The 26,267-nt window shown below is 46.8% G+C and overlaps 1 protein-coding gene and 17 non-coding genes across 20 annotated transcripts in view; all 18 read right to left on the minus strand.

Moving 5' to 3' along the window:
- Positions 1 to 657: 657 nt before the first annotated feature.
- On the minus strand, positions 658 to 730 carry trnaf-gaa. Its single transcript has one exon. It is a non-coding gene; the product is annotated as a tRNA-Phe (tRNA).
- A 637-nt stretch (positions 731 to 1,367) lies between these two features.
- On the minus strand, positions 1,368 to 1,440 carry trnaf-gaa. The gene has a single exon. It is a non-coding gene; the product is annotated as a tRNA-Phe (tRNA).
- A 636-nt stretch (positions 1,441 to 2,076) lies between these two features.
- trnaf-gaa lies at positions 2,077 to 2,149 on the minus strand. Its single transcript has one exon. It is a non-coding gene; the product is annotated as a tRNA-Phe (tRNA).
- A 637-nt stretch (positions 2,150 to 2,786) lies between these two features.
- Positions 2,787 to 2,859, minus strand: trnaf-gaa. The gene has a single exon. It is a non-coding gene; the product is annotated as a tRNA-Phe (tRNA).
- A 636-nt stretch (positions 2,860 to 3,495) lies between these two features.
- On the minus strand, positions 3,496 to 3,568 carry trnaf-gaa. The gene has a single exon. It is a non-coding gene; the product is annotated as a tRNA-Phe (tRNA).
- Positions 3,569 to 4,205: 637 nt separating this feature from the next.
- Positions 4,206 to 4,278, minus strand: trnaf-gaa. Its single transcript has one exon. It is a non-coding gene; the product is annotated as a tRNA-Phe (tRNA).
- A 637-nt stretch (positions 4,279 to 4,915) lies between these two features.
- trnaf-gaa lies at positions 4,916 to 4,988 on the minus strand. The gene has a single exon. It is a non-coding gene; the product is annotated as a tRNA-Phe (tRNA).
- A 636-nt stretch (positions 4,989 to 5,624) lies between these two features.
- Positions 5,625 to 5,697, minus strand: trnaf-gaa. Its single transcript has one exon. It is a non-coding gene; the product is annotated as a tRNA-Phe (tRNA).
- Positions 5,698 to 6,334: 637 nt separating this feature from the next.
- Positions 6,335 to 6,407, minus strand: trnaf-gaa. Its single transcript has one exon. It is a non-coding gene; the product is annotated as a tRNA-Phe (tRNA).
- A 637-nt stretch (positions 6,408 to 7,044) lies between these two features.
- trnaf-gaa lies at positions 7,045 to 7,117 on the minus strand. The gene has a single exon. It is a non-coding gene; the product is annotated as a tRNA-Phe (tRNA).
- A 636-nt stretch (positions 7,118 to 7,753) lies between these two features.
- trnaf-gaa lies at positions 7,754 to 7,826 on the minus strand. Its single transcript has one exon. It is a non-coding gene; the product is annotated as a tRNA-Phe (tRNA).
- Positions 7,827 to 8,463: 637 nt separating this feature from the next.
- Positions 8,464 to 8,536, minus strand: trnaf-gaa. Its single transcript has one exon. It is a non-coding gene; the product is annotated as a tRNA-Phe (tRNA).
- A 637-nt stretch (positions 8,537 to 9,173) lies between these two features.
- On the minus strand, positions 9,174 to 9,246 carry trnaf-gaa. The gene has a single exon. It is a non-coding gene; the product is annotated as a tRNA-Phe (tRNA).
- Positions 9,247 to 9,882: 636 nt separating this feature from the next.
- trnaf-gaa lies at positions 9,883 to 9,955 on the minus strand. The gene has a single exon. It is a non-coding gene; the product is annotated as a tRNA-Phe (tRNA).
- Positions 9,956 to 10,591: 636 nt separating this feature from the next.
- Positions 10,592 to 10,664, minus strand: trnaf-gaa. The gene has a single exon. It is a non-coding gene; the product is annotated as a tRNA-Phe (tRNA).
- Positions 10,665 to 11,301: 637 nt separating this feature from the next.
- On the minus strand, positions 11,302 to 11,374 carry trnaf-gaa. Its single transcript has one exon. It is a non-coding gene; the product is annotated as a tRNA-Phe (tRNA).
- Positions 11,375 to 12,010: 636 nt separating this feature from the next.
- trnaf-gaa lies at positions 12,011 to 12,083 on the minus strand. The gene has a single exon. It is a non-coding gene; the product is annotated as a tRNA-Phe (tRNA).
- Positions 12,084 to 19,530: 7,447 nt separating this feature from the next.
- Positions 19,531 to 26,267, minus strand: part of ipo8 (importin 8) — a 63,856-nt gene continuing 57,119 nt past the window's right edge. For all 3 annotated transcript variants that reach the window (XM_047022616.1, XM_047022614.1, XM_047022615.1), the window contains exons 24-25: positions 20,358 to 20,487; positions 19,531 to 20,260 (exon numbers count right to left, since the gene is read on the minus strand). In XM_047022616.1, the coding sequence (XP_046878572.1) occupies position 20,260; positions 20,358 to 20,487 (131 nt within the window). In that variant the 3' untranslated portion in view covers positions 19,531 to 20,259. The remainder of the gene's footprint in view (positions 20,261 to 20,357; positions 20,488 to 26,267) is intronic.

The raw sequence follows: 26,267 nt of genomic DNA on the forward strand, positions 1-26,267 counted from the left end.
CCCAACTGAGCTATTTCGGCACCAAGCGCACAAGCTGCAGTAGCATGTCCAAGCCTTGCCACAAACGCGGGCAAGACAGAAAAAGATGTCCAAAAAGCTCTCAATGGCCCGTAAGGGGATGGAACCCGTGACCTTGGCGTTATTAGCACCACGCTTTTACCCACTGAACTAACCGGCCAATGACACCATGTGAAGCAACGGAAACGCGGTGTCCTCGGCGCCACTTCGTGTCGGCGTGAAACGACCTGTCGTATTTGGCCCAAGCCACAAGGCGCTTTTGTCCCCCTGCACGTTCTGCAGTCAGTCTCCCAACGCAGACAGCACCCCCATCCATGGTCGTCATCTTCATCGCGACACAAACCACTCTCCTCTTGTCCTTTTGGCGGCAAACAAAGGAACGTCTCCAAATCCTCAATGGACACAGGGGTGTTATAAGGGTTGACATTTTATCCAATGATGGAAGGAAAACACGGCCCACTGCTGCACAGCCCTGCGCTATCAGCTCCGATATTTAAAAGGGACAAGTTTATGCAGCAGGTCCTGTGTCTCGTCTTTCTCTGACCAGTCAGTGGTCAGCAGTGTTTTGGCGTGACCTTTGAGAAAATGCACCGTCAACCACTTCCTTGAGTAGACTGTACTTTGGAAACAACAAAGCTTTGCCGAAACCCGGGATCGAACCAGGGACCTTTAGATCTTCAGTCTAACGCTCTCCCAACTGAGCTATTTCGGCACAAAGCTCACAAGCTGCAGTAGCATGTCCAAGCCTTGCCACAAACGCGGGCAAGACAGAAAAAGATGTCCAAAAAGCTCTCAATGGCCCGTAAGGGGATGGAACCCGTGACCTTGGCGTTATTAGCACCACGCTTTTACCCACTGAACTAACCGGCCAATGACACCATGTGAAGCAACGGAAACGCGGTGTCCTCGGCGCCACTTCGTGTCGGCGTGAAACGACCTGTCGTATTTGGCCCAAGCCACAAGGCGCTTTTGTCCCCCTGCACGTTCTGCAGTCAGTCTCCCAACGCAGACAGCACCCCCATCCATGGTCGTCATCTTCATCGCGACACAAACCACTCTCCTCTTGTCCTTTTGGCGGCAAACAAAGGAACGTCTCCAAATCCTCAATGGACACAGGGGTGTTATAAGGGTTGACATTTTATCCAATGATGGAAGGAAAACACGGCCCACTGCTGCACAGCCCTGCGCTATCAGCTCCGATATTTAAAAGGGACAAGTTTATGCAGCAGGTCCTGTGTCTCGTCTTTCTCTGACCAGTCAGTGGTCAGCAGTGTTTTGGCGTGACCTTTGAGAAAATGCACCGTCAACCACTTCCTTGAGTAGACTGTACTTTGGAAACAACAAAGCTTTGCCGAAACCCGGGATCGAACCAGGGACCTTTAGATCTTCAGTCTAACGCTCTCCCAACTGAGCTATTTCGGCACAAAGCGCACAGCTGCAGTAGCATGTCCAAGCCTTGCCACAAACGCGGGCAAGACAGAAAAAGATGTCCAAAAAGCTCTCAATGGCCCGTAAGGGGATGGAACCCGTGACCTTGGCGTTATTAGCACCACGCTTTTACCCACTGAACTAACCGGCCAATGACACCATGTGAAGCAACGGAAACGCGGTGTCCTCGGCGCCACTTCGTGTCGGCGTGAAACGACCTGTCGTATTTGGCCCAAGCCACAAGGCGCTTTTGTCCCCCTGCACGTTCTGCAGTCAGTCTCCCAACGCAGACAGCACCCCCATCCATGGTCGTCATCTTCATCGCGACACAAACCACTCTCCTCTTGTCCTTTTGGCGGCAAACAAAGGAACGTCTCCAAATCCTCAATGGACACAGGGGTGTTATAAGGGTTGACATTTTATCCAATGATGGAAGGAAAACACGGCCCACTGCTGCACAGCCCTGCGCTATCAGCTCCGATATTTAAAAGGGACAAGTTTATGCAGCAGGTCCTGTGTCTCGTCTTTCTCTGACCAGTCAGTGGTCAGCAGTGTTTTGGCGTGACCTTTGAGAAAATGCACCGTCAACCACTTCCTTGAGTAGACTGTACTTTGGAAACAACAAAGCTTTGCCGAAACCCGGGATCGAACCAGGGACCTTTAGATCTTCAGTCTAACGCTCTCCCAACTGAGCTATTTCGGCACAAAGCTCACAAGCTGCAGTAGCATGTCCAAGCCTTGCCACAAACGCGGGCAAGACAGAAAAAGATGTCCAAAAAGCTCTCAATGGCCCGTAAGGGGATGGAACCCGTGACCTTGGCGTTATTAGCACCACGCTTTTACCCACTGAACTAACCGGCCAATGACACCATGTGAAGCAACGGAAACGCGGTGTCCTCGGCGCCACTTCGTGTCGGCGTGAAACGACCTGTCGTATTTGGCCCAAGCCACAAGGCGCTTTTGTCCCCCTGCACGTTCTGCAGTCAGTCTCCCAACGCAGACAGCACCCCCATCCATGGTCGTCATCTTCATCGCGACACAAACCACTCTCCTCTTGTCCTTTTGGCGGCAAACAAAGGAACGTCTCCAAATCCTCAATGGACACAGGGGTGTTATAAGGGTTGACATTTTATCCAATGATGGAAGGAAAACACGGCCCACTGCTGCACAGCCCTGCGCTATCAGCTCCGATATTTAAAAGGGACAAGTTTATGCAGCAGGTCCTGTGTCTCGTCTTTCTCTGACCAGTCAGTGGTCAGCAGTGTTTTGGCGTGACCTTTGAGAAAATGCACCGTCAACCACTTCCTTGAGTAGACTGTACTTTGGAAACAACAAAGCTTTGCCGAAACCCGGGATCGAACCAGGGACCTTTAGATCTTCAGTCTAACGCTCTCCCAACTGAGCTATTTCGGCACAAAGCTCACAGCTGCAGTAGCATGTCCAAGCCTTGCCACAAACGCGGGCAAGACAGAAAAAGATGTCCAAAAAGCTCTCAATGGCCCGTAAGGGGATGGAACCCGTGACCTTGGCGTTATTAGCACCACGCTTTTACCCACTGAACTAACCGGCCAATGACACCATGTGAAGCAACGGAAACGCGGTGTCCTCGGCGCCACTTCGTGTCGGCGTGAAACGACCTGTCGTATTTGGCCCAAGCCACAAGGCGCTTTTGTCCCCCTGCACGTTCTGCAGTCAGTCTCCCAACGCAGACAGCACCCCCATCCATGGTCGTCATCTTCATCGCGACACAAACCACTCTCCTCTTGTCCTTTTGGCGGCAAACAAAGGAACGTCTCCAAATCCTCAATGGACACAGGGGTGTTATAAGGGTTGACATTTTATCCAATGATGGAAGGAAAACACGGCCCACTGCTGCACAGCCCTGCGCTATCAGCTCCGATATTTAAAAGGGACAAGTTTATGCAGCAGGTCCTGTGTCTCGTCTTTCTCTGACCAGTCAGTGGTCAGCAGTGTTTTGGCGTGACCTTTGAGAAAATGCACCGTCAACCACTTCCTTGAGTAGACTGTACTTTGGAAACAACAAAGCTTTGCCGAAACCCGGGATCGAACCAGGGACCTTTAGATCTTCAGTCTAACGCTCTCCCAACTGAGCTATTTCGGCACAAAGCTCACAAGCTGCAGTAGCATGTCCAAGCCTTGCCACAAACGCGGGCAAGACAGAAAAAGATGTCCAAAAAGCTCTCAATGGCCCGTAAGGGGATGGAACCCGTGACCTTGGCGTTATTAGCACCACGCTTTTACCCACTGAACTAACCGGCCAATGACACCATGTGAAGCAACGGAAACGCGGTGTCCTCGGCGCCACTTCGTGTCGGCGTGAAACGACCTGTCGTATTTGGCCCAAGCCACAAGGCGCTTTTGTCCCCCTGCACGTTCTGCAGTCAGTCTCCCAACGCAGACAGCACCCCCATCCATGGTCGTCATCTTCATCGCGACACAAACCACTCTCCTCTTGTCCTTTTGGCGGCAAACAAAGGAACGTCTCCAAATCCTCAATGGACACAGGGGTGTTATAAGGGTTGACATTTTATCCAATGATGGAAGGAAAACACGGCCCACTGCTGCACAGCCCTGCGCTATCAGCTCCGATATTTAAAAGGGACAAGTTTATGCAGCAGGTCCTGTGTCTCGTCTTTCTCTGACCAGTCAGTGGTCAGCAGTGTTTTGGCGTGACCTTTGAGAAAATGCACCGTCAACCACTTCCTTGAGTAGACTGTACTTTGGAAACAACAAAGCTTTGCCGAAACCCGGGATCGAACCAGGGACCTTTAGATCTTCAGTCTAACGCTCTCCCAACTGAGCTATTTCGGCACAAAGCTCACAAGCTGCAGTAGCATGTCCAAGCCTTGCCACAAACGCGGGCAAGACAGAAAAAGATGTCCAAAAAGCTCTCAATGGCCCGTAAGGGGATGGAACCCGTGACCTTGGCGTTATTAGCACCACGCTTTTACCCACTGAACTAACCGGCCAATGACACCATGTGAAGCAACGGAAACGCGGTGTCCTCGGCGCCACTTCGTGTCGGCGTGAAACGACCTGTCGTATTTGGCCCAAGCCACAAGGCGCTTTTGTCCCCCTGCACGTTCTGCAGTCAGTCTCCCAACGCAGACAGCACCCCCATCCATGGTCGTCATCTTCATCGCGACACAAACCACTCTCCTCTTGTCCTTTTGGCGGCAAACAAAGGAACGTCTCCAAATCCTCAATGGACACAGGGGTGTTATAAGGGTTGACATTTTATCCAATGATGGAAGGAAAACACGGCCCACTGCTGCACAGCCCTGCGCTATCAGCTCCGATATTTAAAAGGGACAAGTTTATGCAGCAGGTCCTGTGTCTCGTCTTTCTCTGACCAGTCAGTGGTCAGCAGTGTTTTGGCGTGACCTTTGAGAAAATGCACCGTCAACCACTTCCTTGAGTAGACTGTACTTTGGAAACAACAAAGCTTTGCCGAAACCCGGGATCGAACCAGGGACCTTTAGATCTTCAGTCTAACGCTCTCCCAACTGAGCTATTTCGGCACAAAGCTCACAGCTGCAGTAGCATGTCCAAGCCTTGCCACAAACGCGGGCAAGACAGAAAAAGATGTCCAAAAAGCTCTCAATGGCCCGTAAGGGGATGGAACCCGTGACCTTGGCGTTATTAGCACCACGCTTTTACCCACTGAACTAACCGGCCAATGACACCATGTGAAGCAACGGAAACGCGGTGTCCTCGGCGCCACTTCGTGTCGGCGTGAAACGACCTGTCGTATTTGGCCCAAGCCACAAGGCGCTTTTGTCCCCCTGCACGTTCTGCAGTCAGTCTCCCAACGCAGACAGCACCCCCATCCATGGTCGTCATCTTCATCGCGACACAAACCACTCTCCTCTTGTCCTTTTGGCGGCAAACAAAGGAACGTCTCCAAATCCTCAATGGACACAGGGGTGTTATAAGGGTTGACATTTTATCCAATGATGGAAGGAAAACACGGCCCACTGCTGCACAGCCCTGCGCTATCAGCTCCGATATTTAAAAGGGACAAGTTTATGCAGCAGGTCCTGTGTCTCGTCTTTCTCTGACCAGTCAGTGGTCAGCAGTGTTTTGGCGTGACCTTTGAGAAAATGCACCGTCAACCACTTCCTTGAGTAGACTGTACTTTGGAAACAACAAAGCTTTGCCGAAACCCGGGATCGAACCAGGGACCTTTAGATCTTCAGTCTAACGCTCTCCCAACTGAGCTATTTCGGCACAAAGCTCACAAGCTGCAGTAGCATGTCCAAGCCTTGCCACAAACGCGGGCAAGACAGAAAAAGATGTCCAAAAAGCTCTCAATGGCCCGTAAGGGGATGGAACCCGTGACCTTGGCGTTATTAGCACCACGCTTTTACCCACTGAACTAACCGGCCAATGACACCATGTGAAGCAACGGAAACGCGGTGTCCTCGGCGCCACTTCGTGTCGGCGTGAAACGACCTGTCGTATTTGGCCCAAGCCACAAGGCGCTTTTGTCCCCCTGCACGTTCTGCAGTCAGTCTCCCAACGCAGACAGCACCCCCATCCATGGTCGTCATCTTCATCGCGACACAAACCACTCTCCTCTTGTCCTTTTGGCGGCAAACAAAGGAACGTCTCCAAATCCTCAATGGACACAGGGGTGTTATAAGGGTTGACATTTTATCCAATGATGGAAGGAAAACACGGCCCACTGCTGCACAGCCCTGCGCTATCAGCTCCGATATTTAAAAGGGACAAGTTTATGCAGCAGGTCCTGTGTCTCGTCTTTCTCTGACCAGTCAGTGGTCAGCAGTGTTTTGGCGTGACCTTTGAGAAAATGCACCGTCAACCACTTCCTTGAGTAGACTGTACTTTGGAAACAACAAAGCTTTGCCGAAACCCGGGATCGAACCAGGGACCTTTAGATCTTCAGTCTAACGCTCTCCCAACTGAGCTATTTCGGCACAAAGCTCACAAGCTGCAGTAGCATGTCCAAGCCTTGCCACAAACGCGGGCAAGACAGAAAAAGATGTCCAAAAAGCTCTCAATGGCCCGTAAGGGGATGGAACCCGTGACCTTGGCGTTATTAGCACCACGCTTTTACCCACTGAACTAACCGGCCAATGACACCATGTGAAGCAACGGAAACGCGGTGTCCTCGGCGCCACTTCGTGTCGGCGTGAAACGACCTGTCGTATTTGGCCCAAGCCACAAGGCGCTTTTGTCCCCCTGCACGTTCTGCAGTCAGTCTCCCAACGCAGACAGCACCCCCATCCATGGTCGTCATCTTCATCGCGACACAAACCACTCTCCTCTTGTCCTTTTGGCGGCAAACAAAGGAACGTCTCCAAATCCTCAATGGACACAGGGGTGTTATAAGGGTTGACATTTTATCCAATGATGGAAGGAAAACACGGCCCACTGCTGCACAGCCCTGCGCTATCAGCTCCGATATTTAAAAGGGACAAGTTTATGCAGCAGGTCCTGTGTCTCGTCTTTCTCTGACCAGTCAGTGGTCAGCAGTGTTTTGGCGTGACCTTTGAGAAAATGCACCGTCAACCACTTCCTTGAGTAGACTGTACTTTGGAAACAACAAAGCTTTGCCGAAACCCGGGATCGAACCAGGGACCTTTAGATCTTCAGTCTAACGCTCTCCCAACTGAGCTATTTCGGCACAAAGCTCACAGCTGCAGTAGCATGTCCAAGCCTTGCCACAAACGCGGGCAAGACAGAAAAAGATGTCCAAAAAGCTCTCAATGGCCCGTAAGGGGATGGAACCCGTGACCTTGGCGTTATTAGCACCACGCTTTTACCCACTGAACTAACCGGCCAATGACACCATGTGAAGCAACGGAAACGCGGTGTCCTCGGCGCCACTTCGTGTCGGCGTGAAACGACCTGTCGTATTTGGCCCAAGCCACAAGGCGCTTTTGTCCCCCTGCACGTTCTGCAGTCAGTCTCCCAACGCAGACAGCACCCCCATCCATGGTCGTCATCTTCATCGCGACACAAACCACTCTCCTCTTGTCCTTTTGGCGGCAAACAAAGGAACGTCTCCAAATCCTCAATGGACACAGGGGTGTTATAAGGGTTGACATTTTATCCAATGATGGAAGGAAAACACGGCCCACTGCTGCACAGCCCTGCGCTATCAGCTCCGATATTTAAAAGGGACAAGTTTATGCAGCAGGTCCTGTGTCTCGTCTTTCTCTGACCAGTCAGTGGTCAGCAGTGTTTTGGCGTGACCTTTGAGAAAATGCACCGTCAACCACTTCCTTGAGTAGACTGTACTTTGGAAACAACAAAGCTTTGCCGAAACCCGGGATCGAACCAGGGACCTTTAGATCTTCAGTCTAACGCTCTCCCAACTGAGCTATTTCGGCACAAAGCTCACAAGCTGCAGTAGCATGTCCAAGCCTTGCCACAAACGCGGGCAAGACAGAAAAAGATGTCCAAAAAGCTCTCAATGGCCCGTAAGGGGATGGAACCCGTGACCTTGGCGTTATTAGCACCACGCTTTTACCCACTGAACTAACCGGCCAATGACACCATGTGAAGCAACGGAAACGCGGTGTCCTCGGCGCCACTTCGTGTCGGCGTGAAACGACCTGTCGTATTTGGCCCAAGCCACAAGGCGCTTTTGTCCCCCTGCACGTTCTGCAGTCAGTCTCCCAACGCAGACAGCACCCCCATCCATGGTCGTCATCTTCATCGCGACACAAACCACTCTCCTCTTGTCCTTTTGGCGGCAAACAAAGGAACGTCTCCAAATCCTCAATGGACACAGGGGTGTTATAAGGGTTGACATTTTATCCAATGATGGAAGGAAAACACGGCCCACTGCTGCACAGCCCTGCGCTATCAGCTCCGATATTTAAAAGGGACAAGTTTATGCAGCAGGTCCTGTGTCTCGTCTTTCTCTGACCAGTCAGTGGTCAGCAGTGTTTTGGCGTGACCTTTGAGAAAATGCACCGTCAACCACTTCCTTGAGTAGACTGTACTTTGGAAACAACAAAGCTTTGCCGAAACCCGGGATCGAACCAGGGACCTTTAGATCTTCAGTCTAACGCTCTCCCAACTGAGCTATTTCGGCACAAAGCTCACAAGCTGCAGTAGCATGTCCAAGCCTTGCCACAAACGCGGGCAAGACAGAAAAAGATGTCCAAAAAGCTCTCAATGGCCCGTAAGGGGATGGAACCCGTGACCTTGGCGTTATTAGCACCACGCTTTTACCCACTGAACTAACCGGCCAATGACACCATGTGAAGCAACGGAAACGCGGTGTCCTCGGCGCCACTTCGTGTCGGCGTGAAACGACCTGTCGTATTTGGCCCAAGCCACAAGGCGCTTTTGTCCCCCTGCACGTTCTGCAGTCAGTCTCCCAACGCAGACAGCACCCCCATCCATGGTCGTCATCTTCATCGCGACACAAACCACTCTCCTCTTGTCCTTTTGGCGGCAAACAAAGGAACGTCTCCAAATCCTCAATGGACACAGGGGTGTTATAAGGGTTGACATTTTATCCAATGATGGAAGGAAAACACGGCCCACTGCTGCACAGCCCTGCGCTATCAGCTCCGATATTTAAAAGGGACAAGTTTATGCAGCAGGTCCTGTGTCTCGTCTTTCTCTGACCAGTCAGTGGTCAGCAGTGTTTTGGCGTGACCTTTGAGAAAATGCACCGTCAACCACTTCCTTGAGTAGACTGTACTTTGGAAACAACAAAGCTTTGCCGAAACCCGGGATCGAACCAGGGACCTTTAGATCTTCAGTCTAACGCTCTCCCAACTGAGCTATTTCGGCACAAAGCTCACAGCTGCAGTAGCATGTCCAAGCCTTGCCACAAACGCGGGCAAGACAGAAAAAGATGTCCAAAAAGCTCTCAATGGCCCGTAAGGGGATGGAACCCGTGACCTTGGCGTTATTAGCACCACGCTTTTACCCACTGAACTAACCGGCCAATGACACCATGTGAAGCAACGGAAACGCGGTGTCCTCGGCGCCACTTCGTGTCGGCGTGAAACGACCTGTCGTATTTGGCCCAAGCCACAAGGCGCTTTTGTCCCCCTGCACGTTCTGCAGTCAGTCTCCCAACGCAGACAGCACCCCCATCCATGGTCGTCATCTTCATCGCGACACAAACCACTCTCCTCTTGTCCTTTTGGCGGCAAACAAAGGAACGTCTCCAAATCCTCAATGGACACAGGGGTGTTATAAGGGTTGACATTTTATCCAATGATGGAAGGAAAACACGGCCCACTGCTGCACAGCCCTGCGCGTTCAGCTCCGATATTTAAAAGGGACAAGTTTATGCAGCAGGTCCTGTGTCTCGTCTTTCTCTGACCAGTCAGTGGTCAGCAGTGTTTTGGCGTGACCTTTGAGAAAATGCACCGTCAACCACTTCCTTGAGTAGACTGTACTTTGGAAACAACAAAGCTTTGCCGAAACCCGGGATCGAACCAGGGACCTTTAGATCTTCAGTCTAACGCTCTCCCAACTGAGCTATTTCGGCACAAAGCTCACAGCTGCAGTAGCATGTCCAAGCCTTGCCACAAACGCGGGCAAGACAGAAAAAGATGTCCAAAAAGCTCTCAATGGCCCGTAAGGGGATGGAACCCGTGACCTTGGCGTTATTAGCACCACGCTTTTACCCACTGAACTAACCGGCCAATGACACCATGTGAAGCAACGGAAACGCGGTGTCCTCGGCGCCACTTCGTGTCGGCGTGAAACGACCTGTCGTATTTGGCCCAAGCCACAAGGCGCTTTTGTCCCCCTGCACGTTCTGCAGTCAGTCTCCCAACGCAGACAGCACCCCCATCCATGGTCGTCATCTTCATCGCGACACAAACCACTCTCCTCTTGTCCTTTTGGCGGCAAACAAAGGAACGTCTCCAAATCCTCAATGGACACAGGGGTGTTATAAGGGTTGACATTTTATCCAATGATGGAAGGAAAACACGGCCCACTGCTGCACAGCCCTGCGCGTTCAGCTCCGATATTTAAAAGGGACAAGTTTATGCAGCAGGTCCTGTGTCTCGTCTTTCTCTGACCAGTCAGTGGTCAGCAGTGTTTTGGCGTGACCTTTGAGAAAATGCACCGTCAACCACTTCCTTGAGTAGACTGTACTTTGGAAACAACAAAGCTTTGCCGAAACCCGGGATCGAACCAGGGACCTTTAGATCTTCAGTCTAACGCTCTCCCAACTGAGCTATTTCGGCACAAAGCTCACAAGCTGCAGTAGCATGTCCAAGCCTTGCCACAAACGCGGGCAAGACAGAAAAAGATGTCCAAAAAGCTCTCAATGGCCCGTAAGGGGATGGAACCCGTGACCTTGGCGTTATTAGCACCACGCTTTTACCCACTGAACTAACCGGCCAATGACACCATGTGAAGCAACGGAAACGCGGTGTCCTCGGCGCCACTTCGTGTCGGCGTGAAACGACCTGTCGTATTTGGCCCAAGCCACAAGGCGCTTTTGTCCCCCTGCACGTTCTGCAGTCAGTCTCCCAACGCAGACAGCACCCCCATCCATGGTCGTCATCTTCATCGCGACACAAACCACTCTCCTCTTGTCCTTTTGGCGGCAAACAAAGGAACGTCTCCAAATCCTCAATGGACACAGGGGTGTTATAAGGGTTGACATTTTATCCAATGATGGAAGGAAAACACGGCCCACTGCTGCACAGCCCTGCGCGTTCAGCTCCGATATTTAAAAGGGACAAGTTTATGCAGCAGGTCCTGTGTCTCGTCTTTCTCTGACCAGTCAGTGGTCAGCAGTGTTTTGGCGTGACCTTTGAGAAAATGCACCGTCAACCACTTCCTTGAGTAGACTGTACTTTGGAAACAACAAAGCTCTGCCGAAACCCGGGATCGAACCAGGGACCTTTAGATCTTCAGTCTAACGCTCTCCCAACTGAGCTATTTCGGCACAAAGCTCACAGCTGCAGTAGCATGTCCAAGCATTGCCACAAACGCGGGCAAGACAGAAAAAGATGTCCAAAAAGCTCTCAATGGCCCGTAAGGGGATGGAACCCGTGACCTTGGCGTTATTAGCACCACGCTTTTACCCACTGAACTAACCGGCCAATGACACCATGTGAAGCAACGGAAACGCGGTGTCCTCGGCGCCACTTCGTGTCGGCGTGAAACGACCTGTCGTATTTGGCCCAAGCCACAAGGCGCTTTTGTCCCCCTGCACGTTCTGCAGTCAGTCTCCCAACGCAGACAGCACCCCCATCCATGGTCGTCATCTTCATCGCGACACAAACCACTCTCCTCTTGTCCTTTTGGCGGCAAACAAAGGAACGTCTCCAAATCCTCAATGGACACAGGGGTGTTATAAGGGTTGACATTTTATCCAATGATGGAAGGAAAACACGGCCCACTGCTGCACAGCCCTGCGCGTTCAGCTCCGATATTTAAAAGGGACAAGTTTATGCAGCAGGTCCTGTGTCTCGTCTTTCTCTGACCAGTCAGTGGTCAGCAGTGTTTTGGCGTGACCTTTGAGAAAATGCACCGTCAACCACTTCCTTGAGTAGACTGTACTTTGGAAACAACAAAGCTCTGCCGAAACCCGGGATCGAACCAGGGACCTTTAGATCTTCAGTCTAACGCTCTCCCAACTGAGCTATTTCGGCACAAAGCTCACAGGCTGCAGTAGCATGTCCAAGCCTTGCCACAAACGCGGGCAAGACAGAAAAAGATGTCCAAAAAGCTCTCAATGGCCCGTAAGGGGATGGAACCCGTGACCTTGGCGTTATTAGCACCACGCTTTGACCCACTGAACTAACCGGCCAGTGACACCATGTGAAGCAACGGAAACGCGGTGTCCTCGGCGCCACTTCGTGTCGGCGTGAAACGACCTGTCGTATTTGGCCCAAGCCACAAGGCGCTTTTGTCCCCCTGACTTTTTGTCGTTGTGTTGTCATCTTTATTTTTTATTACCTTCATTGGAGCCGTCACCTGGCTGTCCAAAGCCTTCCCAGTTTTTCCCGTGAATGATCCCTGTATAAATGTGTTGTGTTCTGCTGACCAAGGACCTGGGAAGTTGGTCGTCCGTTTCCCCAACTTTCTTAATCTTTACCAAATAGCTCATTTACTGTCTCAGCTAGTTCCCTGGAGCTAGGTTGTGGTCTTACACCTGTCTTTGTCTATTGGTTTTGGAGGTCTGGTTGAAAAATCCTACCTTCCTATCCTCACTTAGCCCACTGGGAACAACGGTGATGCTGAGAAATGGATGTGTGGCTGGCCTGTCCCGTACTACTATTGTGTGCCCTACTGGTACTTTTAAACGGAAGTCGCTAAGATAGTGGCTACTGTGGTCTGCTCCAACCAGGGCCGGACCTGTAGAGTTGAGCCAATTGTGTTACTGCTAAGACACGTCAGGGATAAATGATCTTCTAAGGCAGAATTTGTTATTTGGAGTTTAAGTAAGTTTTAAGTAAAGTTTTAAGTTTATCATCTGAGCGTTCTGTCAATTCTCAGCTTTTTCAGATATGTGTGTTTTTTTTGTCAAAAAATACTACTGTGTCTGTTTGCATTAATCAAAGTAGTATAAGTAAGAAGTAGTATTTTATCACTGTTATCTAGTATGCCAATTTATAAAATGTCACACCGTATTCAAAACTGGAACTTTGGGATCCTTAATGTGGTCAACAATAACCTTGTTGTTAATACTGTTCTGTGTGTATTTTACAATAATCACAGTCCCCTGATACTTCTGATTGCCGTCAGTATTACACACAATCTCTAGTGCCTCTCTTCTTGTCTTTCCATGGAGCCGCTTCCTGCTTCATACACACACAACCTTGCTCCTAGTTATGAAAGCAGTCGTTCCCTTATCTTTTGCAGGTGGCGCTACTCCCCGCAAAGCCTGTGTCTATCGTTCGGTAACTCAAACACAACTCAGCGAGAAACAACTAGGAATAGCGAGACACGGAGAGAGGGGGCGAAAGTGTGTGACTGGGAATGAGTGTGTGTGTGTGTGTATGAGAGTGAATGAGACGTTAATTTAACTGAGTGTTTGACTATAAGTGTTTGTGGACGTATGTGTGTGTGTAGAGAGAGGAAGAGAGAGAGAGAGAGAAAGACTGGGTGGGGGTATTATGGGGAGGAAAGAAGGGACAAAAGACAGTTGTGTTTGAGGGGGAGAGAGAGCGAGGATGTGGATGCGTAATGAGTGGGTGTAGGTGAGTGTGTGTGTGTGATGAGAATGAATGTGTTGTGTGGTGAGACGTTAATTTAACTGAGTAATGTCTATAAGTGTTTGTGGATGTATGTGTGTGTAACTGGGAATGAGCGTGTGTGTGTGTGTGCGAAAGAGGAAGAAAGAGAGAAAGACAGACAGGGTGGGGGTATTTGAAACGGAGAGAAAAGACAGACAGGATGTGGGTGTACGTGTTCGAGGGGGAGAGAGATGATGTGCGTGTGTGTGTGTGTGTCTGAGATTGAGAGAGAAAAAAGTATGAGAAATGATCCACTGATGCTTCTGATTATATTAATTACAAGACTTCTCTAATCACTTATAGCTGTTTCTAACCATCCACAAAATATCAATGATTCAGGGATATGTTCACCAACGTGCATCCAAGAAAATCATGAAACATTGGAGTTGAGCTTGCCATCGGCTTACAAAACTGTTAGACTCTTCTATATCTATAACTATGTGTTTTTCTGTCTAGGGCTGATATATTTTTTAGGCTTCTTTCCCTAACAACCCCACTTTATTCCTGGTTGGAGTGCCCAGGTTATTAGTGGTTCATTTCTCTGTCAAGCCTTACAGGCTGTTCTTTTTTTTTTTATCACCCGCTGCCTAAACGACAACCAGACTGCGCTTGTCTCTGCCGGCCACGTCTATCACTGTTTAGGTGAAGGCGCGGAGATCCAGGAGCAATACGCAGGTCTGGCTATCGCCCAGCAGAGCAGACAATTTGAAGCCTCTTGTCTTTCTTCACTCTACCACATTTAATGTTCCTGGTGCATGTGCAGACTTCGCTGTGTGTGTTTTTCTCTATTTACAGTAAATACAGTCCTTTATATGTCTTATATCTACTCATTTTGATACATAAGCATATTCACAAGCATTAAGTTCTGGCCAATGATGTTATCTATTGCTATTCCAGCGATGCGCGCAATTGTTATCAACAGTATTTTACAAAGTACTTCAACTCCCTACCCTAAGAGAATATGCCGGCTTATAATAGAGCTTAACTTGCTCTGAGGACCTCCTGTCTTTCCTTCGATTCAACTGTCTCAGGAAACCATCTATACCATGTCTGCCTTTGATTTAACTGTCTCAGGAGTCCATCTATACCATGTCTGCTTTTGATTTAACTGTCTCTGGAAACCAACTATATCACATGTCTCACACATTCAAATACACGACACACCCGATATTAGATGTCTTCCTTTGATTTAACTGTCTCTGGAAACCAACTATATCACGTGTCTCACACATTCAAATACACGACACACCCGATATCAGATGTCCTCCTTTGATTTAACTTTCTCTGGAAACCAACTATATCAAATATGTCTCACACATTCAAATACATGACACACCAAGGTGACCTAATCTAAACGAAAGCACAGACATTAATCATTCATTCTTTCCACACCAATAGCAGTACAAGACATACAAAATACATACAGACATAAAATATGTTTGCATCAAACCTGGGTTTCAGTGCTCTGATAGTTTTATTACTTTAAATAAAATAAATAGGTTCTTTTGAAGAAGAGATTGCACCAGTTTACCTGGCCTGCTGGGTGGACTCACACCTCGGAAACACACAGAATTTAAGCAGATGTATATTAAAAAACTCTGATTACCTAATACATTTGTTTGGCCCAGGCGTGTTCCGAGGTGCTCTCCTCCCACAGGCCCGTGGTGGATCTCTCAAACTTCTCCTGGCTAGCTCGCCAATTTGATGAAACAAAAATTCTGTACGTCTTCAGTCAATTCTCAAGATTTAAAAACAGCACTGGAACTCAGCATGGTTGATGCAAAGTGTTTTATTGGTTCTCAGGTAACAAAGATTGCCAATAGAACGTGAGCGTGATCAGATTGAAGTTTTCTCCGGACAATTTAACTTACGTAGTCTTCTCCCCAATGTATGTTAATATGGTACGATATTTGTTGGTTACATAGACATTAGGTCTTACAAAGCGGATCCCTTGTCTCAGGGGAATCAAAACAGGTACTTTCCTACATAGACATTTCTTCCAATTAGGCTCTTTCTGACCTTGAACAGCCAGCTGCATTAGACTTCTGGGCGTAAGGCCACAAATATGTCTCATAAGTTACAGCTATGCATCCTGGTTCTTTATGAAAGCATACACATGCTCCTCTCCCCCACTCATCCTTTAATTATTTAAACCTTATATTTTGGGCTCCATGTCTCCTACCATTGTTTAGGGATAACAATAATCAACAAACAGCTTTGCATCTGGTTCCACTAATATAACTTGTAATAATATGGTTTCCAATAATATAGCATATACCAAAGGTGATTACAAGTTTCATTGAATCACCATTGTTTAGGGATAACAATAATCAGCAAACAGCTTTGCATCTGGTTTCCACTAATATAACTTGTAATAATATGGTTTCCAATAATATAGCATATACCAAAGGTGATTACAAGTTTCATTGAATCCATAATCATTAACCATCTTCATAATTACAACAGTATGGTGTTTTTTTCCACAACAGTACCTGTAGAAAAGCAAGCAAGAGTTTAAATCAGTTACAGTTATCCGACAAGAGCAACAGGTCTTTAAGTATCTCAAGTATCTCCAGAATGACTCCTACTACTTTAAGTAGTAGGAGTCATTCTGATCCTAGAGGAAACTAACATCAGATCTAGCAAATCATTCCTAGGTGTTGTTGTATTCCCGGAACAAGTGAGTCGTTAGCCTTTTCTTGAAGGAGGGGAGACAGTCACTGTCTCTGATGGAGGTGGGAAGTTGATTCCACTACTGGGGGGCCAGACAGAAGAAGAGCTTGTGTTGGGACCAGGCGGTCTTGAGCGGAGGGACCACCAGACGGTTGTCAGAAGAAGACCGTAGGTGGCGGGTGGGGGTGTAGGGCAGGAGGAGAGACTTGATGTAATCGGGTGCAGTCCCGTTCACCGCTCGGAAGGTCAGTACCAGGGTTTTGAATCTGATACGGGCCGTGATGGGTAGCCAGTGAAGGGAGATGAGGTGACATGAGAGAGTCTGGGTAGGTTGAAGACCGTCTGGGTAGGTTGAAGACCGGGAAGGCCGCTGAGGTCTGAATCTCTGGAGAGGGCGGGTTGCGCATGCTGGGAGACCGGTGAGCAGCGAGTTGCAGTAGTCCAACTTGGAGAGGACAAGCGCTTGGACTAGCAGCTGGGTGGAGTGCTCAAACAGGTATCTCCTGATCTTCCGGATGTTGAAGAGGGTGAACCTACACGACCGGGAGCCCGCAGCAATGTGGGCTGTGAGGGAGAGCTCGTCATCCATGGTCACCCCGAGGGTCCTGGTAGAAGATGAGGGGGTCACCATTGCGGATCCCAGGGTGATTGAGAGATTGTGGGTGATGTAGGGTTTGGCCGGGATGATGAGAAGTTCTGTTTTGGCGAGGTTCAGCTGGAGGTGGTGCTTGGTCATCCAGGCGGAGATGTCCTAGCTGAGTTCCCTGGATCAGTCAGGGAACGACAGGTACAGCTGCGTGTCGTCAGCTTAGCAGTGGTAGCAGAAGCCGTGGGAGGTGATGATTGGTCCAAGTGAGGTGGTGTACAGGGAGTACAGTTTATAGGAGTTATGATCTGTGGGGCAGCGCATTTACCTCCATAATTCGGACTAGGACCAAAGAATAGGTACAGTTTCTCAGTAAATGTGCAGTCAGTGAAAGAGTAGATTTTAGACCTAGCCTCCACATCATAAAAAAAGACCTGACCTTTCTCATAGTCCACAAACACCCCCCACCTTCTGGGGCTTCTGTCTCAGGGAAAGGACAGAGGGGCCAGTAGCTATATACTTACCTGCACCAGGACCACTATCCAGACTCAATGTGATCTTCCTCTTCCTGTTGATAGACTCTCTGACCACTCCCATATCCCACCAAGTCTTCCCCTCAACCCGCACCTCATAATAGAGGAGCAAATCCCTGAGGAGAAACCCTGCTTTCCCAGGACACAGTCAGAATGATCAAATCTGTCTCTGGGTTGTCTCTGGGTCTTTGGGTTGGCTGATCCTGCTTTATGTCTTCATCCCTCACTTTATTCCAATCCTCAGACATGATGTGATTGGGATGTGCTACAGCACAGGGTCCAGTCACATCCACTGCATACTATTTAATCTTCTTCAGGTTAAACTCAGACAGCTTATCCATCTCTTTATTGAGAGTCCCAGCTGAGACACAGCTGCCCCCACACTCGCGACCACTGTGGACACTGATCTCAGACTCGTCCTTGGTGTGTGGAGGGGTGCTCAGCTCAGCTTACATTTCATGCCAGGAGGCAACACAAAGCGCTTCACAGAGGGGAAAAGTGGAGGGGGGGGGGGGGGAGAAGTGGGAACTTATGTTTGACCCTAACTTTCCAGAGGGAAGCAAAAAACCAGATCACCGGGCCAGTATAGGAGAACTGTAAATATTCTTTGCTTACCCTTCTGAAATGAAACGATCGATCCTGGAGAATGTGGAGTGCCAACATATTGCAAAGAACACAGTTCATTATTTCTACATCATAAGAAACACGACACGTTATACAAAAAATGAATAAATAAAACAAATAAAACAAACAAAGCATTTAAAAGGAAGCTACTGGAAAATGTTGGACCAACGAAAGGCCTAACTTACCTGCCTAAATGGGCCTATATTGCCGGAAACACCATAACACACAAACAGCATACAGTACACGAGAAACATTTAACAGCAAGCTTGTAAAGATAGTTATGCAGCGAAGGTAACAAACTAGTAGAGATGCAGTTGGCTTGTAAAACCACTCAGCAGCAATAGTAAAGAGACTGTACAGACCACAAAGTATCTATCCTTGTGGCTGGCTTTTAAATCCCGCTCAGCAGAACAGTGAAAAGACACTGCAGACCTCTCTTGTTGTGTATAAAGGGACTCTTACCTTGAAGCAAGTCTTGCTAAGACACAACTGACACGATTTGTTGTCATTCTGAAGTAAATGATCGCTCCTCTTATCTGAATGACAAGAAATCAGACCATAATTTATGTCATACCGTTGGTGGATATGGGTCCAATTTATGCCTCAATCTATAAAAAGACCTTCAAAAAAAACTCATCAAACACATAAATTACACACATTGCATGCGTGCTCTTAGCCTGGTCCTAACCAGACCCTCGTACATTTCATTTGTACAGAGGGTCTGGGATCTCTCCATTGACAAACGTTAACTTCCTTGAAGGCGGGTCCTCTGTTGAAGTTTAAAACTATTGGATCCAACCAATCCCAAGCGTTCGCCTTAGCCAACTCCTTCACCACTACTGTAACGAGCTAGCTGCCGTAGCTGGAAAATCAAACTTTTCCCGAACCCCGTGGGGAGGAGGGCCACAACATCATGGCCACCAACAAAACTCAGCAAGGAATGTTCTTGCTCCGGCTTTAACCCATGGATATTCGGCAGCGTTGCCACAACCGCAGAATAGTTTCGCTCGCATCTTTCTCCGCCGCCATTACTGAACTACTCAAACTAGTGCATGACATTAACGTCATCGTTCTCAGCCACTCCCTGTTTGTTGATTGGACTTACAAAAAATGTGTTTCTGGAAACCGACTTCAAAGCCGAGCTCCCAGACCTAGTACAGAAGCAAAATCCAAATTGAGCGGAAGTACGTAGGAGGGCAGAGCCAGGCTAGCGTGCTCTTGATCTCTTAGTAAATGTGATATGAATCTATAGAGGAAGTAACAAAAGACAAAAAAAGACAAACATACTGTATAAACGGCTGTGGTCTTTGATTCAAAAGTCGAGCTCAGCATGATGTTTTTCCTATCTTAAATGTGACAGATCAATTATCTGTTTTGAAAAAGGTGTGGAGGGGCTGCAGGGAGAGAAGAAGTAACAACAGCAAACAGCTAAACACACCTTTGCTAGATGTTAGATGATTTTTATGAAATGTCTTCAGTTAATTCAGAAACTGTTACAAAACAAAGACAAACAAAAAGAGAAGGCTCTGTTCTCTAATGATCCTAACCGGTGATCTTTCACACACTGGGGTCAACAGATAGTGACCTTTGACCTCCAAACCCAGAATCCATCTATCCATCCATCCTCTCAGCAGTGCAGTCGGCAGGCTGACAGTGTAAATATCTCTGATTGTTGCCAACATATCTTCCTCACTACTGTAACAATGATAGAAAGTCAGGCTACAAAGACATAAAGATTGTGTTTACAATATCACACATACAAACACTCTGTCACATACACTCACCCTGTCATTTACTGTACACACACAATTACAAAATCACAGACCAAAATACTGCAAAGTATAACTAGAATAAATTGCTGGTCAGTGAAAGAGTTATTTTTAAGAGTACACACACTTGCGCAGCTAACACACACAGTCCTGTCTGGGGTGGAATAGTCCAGCTGTGGTCAAGGTTTTGAAGCGTGTGATGTCCTGGTCTGGTAATGTAGTGGAGCAGTCCAGTCTCTGGTAAGTCTTTCACCAGTCTGGTTCTGATGAGCATCCATTCTTGATGGAATCAGTAAAGTCTAGTTCAGGCTGTTCTGAAGCAGTTATTTATACTTTCCGGGATGAGGTCAGACCAGTTCTGCTGCTCCATCAGACCTCCAGCCTCCAGCCATGCTCCTCACCACTCTGAAGCAACAAAGAGCATGATGTCAGTCTCCTGTCTTTTATTGGCTCTCTAGACTCCTCTCTTCCCATTGATCCGTGGCCCAGTGAAGTGTCTCACCATTGGCCCTTGGTGGCCGTGCTTCTCCTCTGCTGGGACAGGCTGTAGATCTCCTGCAGCTGTTTCTTCTGGTCATCACTGAGTGGCGCTGTGAGTGACTGGTACCAGCCTACATCTGTACTCTGGACCCCTGCAACATATACACTGGGTGAGTGTGTAATATGTGCAAGTGTAGGACAGGAGGGATTTTTGATTTAGGTTGTGAAAGTCTTTGTAATTTGAGTGAGAGTGGGTCGCCTGTGAGACCGCCTAGTCTTACGGTGCGTGTCCACTACTGCGGAATGGAGCTCCTCCGACGCTCCACACCGCTCCACTCTGTTGTAGTGGACACGCACCGTTAGGCGGCAGCAATGCTAGAAAGCGTCATAGTAGTATTTTCGTACTTTTATAGTTCGGTCAATTTTACACTAAAAAACTGAATGAGGGAATTGTTATGACGATATGACTATTGTGAAGACAGCCAGGTGGTGAGATTTTAATGTAGGTTGCTGTAAAAACTTTGATTTGTTTGCTACGTGAGACCCTCGTCAGCCTCCATTGACAATTGCGGCAGATGTTGTCGATCTGCGTCTGATGAGTATTTTCTTAATTTCGTACCAGGGTCGATTCTACATCAAAAGGGAGAGCAGTGTTTTAAAGATATGGCGATTGCGAAGACAGCCAGTGGGTCAGCATATTTTTGTGATTTGTGTAAAACTTGGAATTTGAGTGAAACCGCGTCTTGTTTTGACGCCTCAGAGTCAGACTCAGCTCGCCCACTGGCAGTGTGTAGTAGACCAGTGTTTGGGTCGCGCGCGGGGGATGAAAATTGAGTTGGCAAATATGTTTTCATAATTATTTTGTCATAGGCAGTGCTCAAAGTGGGCCGGTACTCTCGGCACTTCTACATTTGACTCTTAGTTCAAGTTCAAGTCTTTTATTCAAGAAAAAAGCTTAAGCGTACCCGGCACTTTTGACCACGTACCGCTACTTCTCACATGTAGCCGGCTCGGTACTCTACCACTAACAGAGAAAGCCTCAGCGTCAGAGAGATTGGCAATGACCTTATCACTACGTGACTTAACTCAGATCTTGACGAATCACGTAAAGACAAGCAGTTGGTCCACCCTATCAGAAGTTCGCTTCTCCACGGACCTAAATAAATGTCAAGCTTATTTACGTTTTTGGGGGCATATTTTCAGTTAGCAGATGGTACTATTTGAATCGCGATTCCATCTGAGATAGCTACTGCTGGTAACGTTGTTAAAATAAGCTTCAAATGGGGTTCTTTATTAATGAATGAATGCAATATGAGTAGGCTAAATGCTTGAAAATATCACGAGAAGGGAAAAACTTAAAATTACGTATAAGTCATAGAGATTAGGTCAATTTTTACACCCGTTTGCCAAATGTATTCGTCTTGATTCAACTATCAGGCTGCTGATCACCATTACCTCTTGCAGGGGAAATGAGAAGACAACTATTTCATTTTAGTCTACTTCACTCTTAGTATTTTGAGTTGTAAATTAGCAGAAAAAATTATGCTTTTAAATCTATGTAATCTTTATAAATAATAAGTAAGCTATGCATTTTTTATATAAAATATACAGAAATACCAGTTGTAAAAATGTCATAAAAATACTGACCCCTCTGCAACCGACGCAAGCAAGCACACCCTGCAATTTCCCCAGAAATTGTACCCTCTCTAGTTGGGTGTGTTTGCCTTCGGCAAGGGCACAACCATTGTTATCTCATATATATATATTTATCACTATTCTGCCCTAAAAAAGCAAAAGACCGTAACTCGCCGAAGTGTAGAACGGAGAAAAACGACTTCAAAAGTTTTTGCGCTTTCAAAGTAGTTGTCCTGCCAAATGTATTTTAGGTAGGACACTGGAAATCTATCAGTTTGATGTTTTTAGTGATTACACATTATGTAAATTGGCCATTTTTGAAAATGTCGATCTTAAACTGCACTTTTGACCCCTATTTTGAAGTTACGGTAGTATACTATAGTGTATAGTAAGTGGTCATGCCAAGGCAAAATACAGTAACTTCCGTTTCTACGCTCACTTAGCGTCACTGTGTCCAATCCCGACGGTTTTTTAGCTAACATTCAGATAAAATGCCACTTCAAATATTGATAAAAATGTATTTGATAAAAATCTGATTTACTAATTTCTTGTTAAGCTTTAACTTCTTACCTAAATATTGTAAAATAAATTAGAGTTAGCTTATCCTTTACTAGAGCCAGTAAAAATAAGCTGGTGCCGGTAAATTAGCCATGCGCTACCCTTGTCCAAACCCGACCACACTTATCCTCGTAGTAAACACTCGCCGCTGCTGTTTTTCCGGGGATATTAACTTGACCCAGGGTCACCAAACTGACCATCAATGCTGTCAATATATCCGAGGACGTAGTTATGTCTTCCACAATAAGATATCACGCTTCAACATCTCCAAACTATGCGATTAAAATCTCAATTTGACCTGCTGGATGTTTTGTTGAACTCTTCTCATGTCAGTCCCTTGCCCCCCTCCCTTCCTCCCCTCGACTACAGATCACCTCACACATGATGGTGTATTTTGGCATTGGCTATACAAAGTAATGTTAAGCTAGCGTTCAAAAAAATACACTTGTATGCTGACACATAGTAGCAGAACGATGACAATACAGAAACACTTTTCAGAGTAAAGAGCGTTGCCCGAGCGTTGCCCGAGCGTCGCCCGAGCATCGCCCGAGCGTCGCCCGAGCGTCGCCCGAGTGGTCTTTCGGCTTTCTCTCATCAATGTAACTTTCCTAAATTATTTAGACATGTAAACGTCCATATATGTTCATGAAATTTGACACGTTGATTGTTTGGTATGCCTAAAATAATACTACTTACACTTTGCTAGCGATTGCAAAAGAAAATGGTGGCAAAAAGACTGGAATCTGGGTGTTGTCCAAACCCCATTCGGGTTTGGACAATAGTAGTTTACAGCGGTCGGGATTGGACACAGTGACACTAGTTGCTTATCACGATATAAACTGTATATTATAAGCCAATGTAACATACACGTGGTTACCTGTCAGAAGACTCACAAGACATGAGTGTTTTTGATTTAACTGACAGGGAAGGATACTTATAAACAACTCATCTTTGGGATGTTTTGTGTTGAACGCCAGCGAGTAAGCTAGGCTAATGCTAGATGTGTTTGCTGTTGCTAGGTTACGTATTAGTTAAAGTGAAACCGTAACTCCATTTGAACGTTTTTGAATGCCGCAAAGCAAAGGCAAAGAACCGTAACTGATGTTACGGCATTCTGCATTGGCTTTCTAAAGCCAAAGCAGGCTTTTGGAAGTTACGGTGAAGACAACAACCTATTTTCTCTGAAAAACTGACGAGTTAATTTAAGATATTTGGCCACATGATAAAGCAGACCTTAACTGTTCCGAAAATGAAAAAACATCAATAAGAGAGAGGGCAACAAAACCATCCCTGCTTGACGAATCCATTTAGTATTGTTTCATATTTTTTTCGCAAACGTTTAAGAAATACGCATCGGACTCAGTGTGCAAGGTGTCTGTGCGTGACAAATTTTAGGCTGACGAATACGAAAAAAACGCATACGAAAATCTCAGACTCAGTGTGCAATGGCCTTAAGGCTCAGTCAATATTTGGACTACATAGACAACGGCTGTGTAAAAATGTTTGTGTTGGTCTCGATTGAGTTGCTTGTATTGGGATTTACATTCCGTTGCACAGTTTAGGAGGTTACAACATTTTGGTGGCGAAAAGTGCCTTTAGTCGACGAAGGGTACTCTGTGCTAGTTAAGGAAAACCTGCCAGCGAGCAAGTTAGGTTCAAGATTCAGTTACCATGGACACTGACCCACAGTTTGCATTACCTCTCTTTCAGGAACGGAAAACCCAGAGTTTGCCTCATCTGAGATGGGGTCACTAAACCCACCATCTGGGGGGTATTCCAGGTAGCGGGTTTAACAAACTCTGAGATTAACCCTGAACTCTGAGTTGAGTTACTCTTACATGGGAGACTCCGAAAATTCGGTTCCAGAAAAGCTGATATGAATTTGTTAACTCAACTCGGAGTACGGCAACTCTGAGTTTAGCGCGTGCATGAATACTACCAAAAGCCAACATCTATGGAGCTCCGATACTAGGATTCACCATGGCAACCGACGACAAAAAACGTTGTCATACTTCAGCACACTTTAGATATAAGTTTCATTTTGTGCTCATGGTCAATCTGAGCACATATTCCGGAAAAAAACAACAGGACTGTAGCAGCGTAGCCTATAGCTACAATTGGCATGGGAGACAATTGCTGCCGAGTCAATGCATTTAACTACTATTTGAATGCAATAGCCAGTCCATACATTGAACATTTCACCCCACTGTCCGTTAATATTACAGGAGAAAAAGTGGTGGACTTAATAAAATAGCATGTTCAATGTTATATTACATATAAAAACATACTACGAACAGGTAATGCATATTTTGCTTATAGAGGGTTTTCACCGACGTCACGTTCTGGGTGGTAACCCGGATGCGCGGCCATATTGGAGGCACTCGGTGTAAACAACTGAACGGAGTACAATCAAAGAACGTATATTCTATACCCTTTGATACAACTGTAGCCATGTGTAAACGACCGAAATGGTCATCAAAACGATCCAAAGGCATATAGGGAAGGACTTGGACCACAAGAAAAGGGTCGATATTTTGAGAAATTAGGATTTATTGGCGGTGCAGATCCCTACCAGTTAGCTACCTCTACTTGGGTCCGTGACGATCCGGTGATTCTGCCTTCAGTTGGATATCCCGATATTGTTAACTACCTGGTTTTCTCGCCGAACCCCTACACATGCAGTAGTTTGATATGAATTATATTATGTCAATGTCAGCTTTACAGTAAAAAAAGCGTACAGTAAAAACAATAAAAGCAGTAATTGTTTTTACTATTAAAAATATTATCATTACAATAGAAAATGTGTTTTGAGCCGATGAAATAAACATTTCACAATACCTGACAAGAAATGTGCGGAACAAATCCGTATGTTGTCCAGATTTTTCCCTCGTAGATCTTGGATGAGCTTTGCCAACCACAAGCGCCTACTTTCCTCTGACAATCTCTGGCATTCCTTTCCCTGGTTTTTAATAACTTTTGGAAGTCGATAATATACCAAATGTTTTTCACGATCTGTCCTATTTGTACAACCTGAAACACGGCAATAATTCACAATTTTCCTTGACGACGTTCGGGATATACTTCAGTGCCAGTGCTTTGCTGTGATGCGGAGTGCCTCCAAGATAGCGACTTCCGGTCTGATGACGCGTTGGTGAAAACCCTCTATAGGCTACGCTTGTGATTGTTGCCTCGACGTCACCATGGTTTTAATCATATTCGACATGATACAAAGTTTAAATATCAATTGGTGCCTATTTCAACTTGTAGTAGCAGTTTCCCTCAACAGAATGCTTTTCATCAAAGGATGATGATTACGTAAAATGACGAAGAAACATTAATGACTGCTGCCGCAGAAATGGATGCAGAGAATTATGTATGGTAGCTACTGGTAGCTAGTTCTCTCTCCATGTACTTTTATTTACAGGCTTTTTTTGTAATTGTCAGTTACACTGACATTATGAGAATAATGAATATAAAAACGATTTGCACATTCTGACAATAGGGCATGCTGTACACAGTGAGATGTTCATTTAATGGCAGGTGAATTTTGCATGTGGAACAGTGAAATGTAGCTAATGTAATCTCATGTATACCCAGTTGCAAGTAAATTAGTTGTACAAACTGCACCTCGTGAAGAAAGTTCCAAAAACTGACCAAGAGATGGTGTAGGCCTACTTAAGGTAGAATAATAAAGGCTGATCTTGTAAGGCTATCAACCTGCCCCCACCTCTCAAATGGT

This window comes from Hypomesus transpacificus, chromosome 7, assembly GCF_021917145.1.
Source record: "Hypomesus transpacificus isolate Combined female chromosome 7, fHypTra1, whole genome shotgun sequence".
Classification (NCBI taxonomy): Eukaryota; Metazoa; Chordata; class Actinopteri; order Osmeriformes; family Osmeridae; genus Hypomesus; species Hypomesus transpacificus.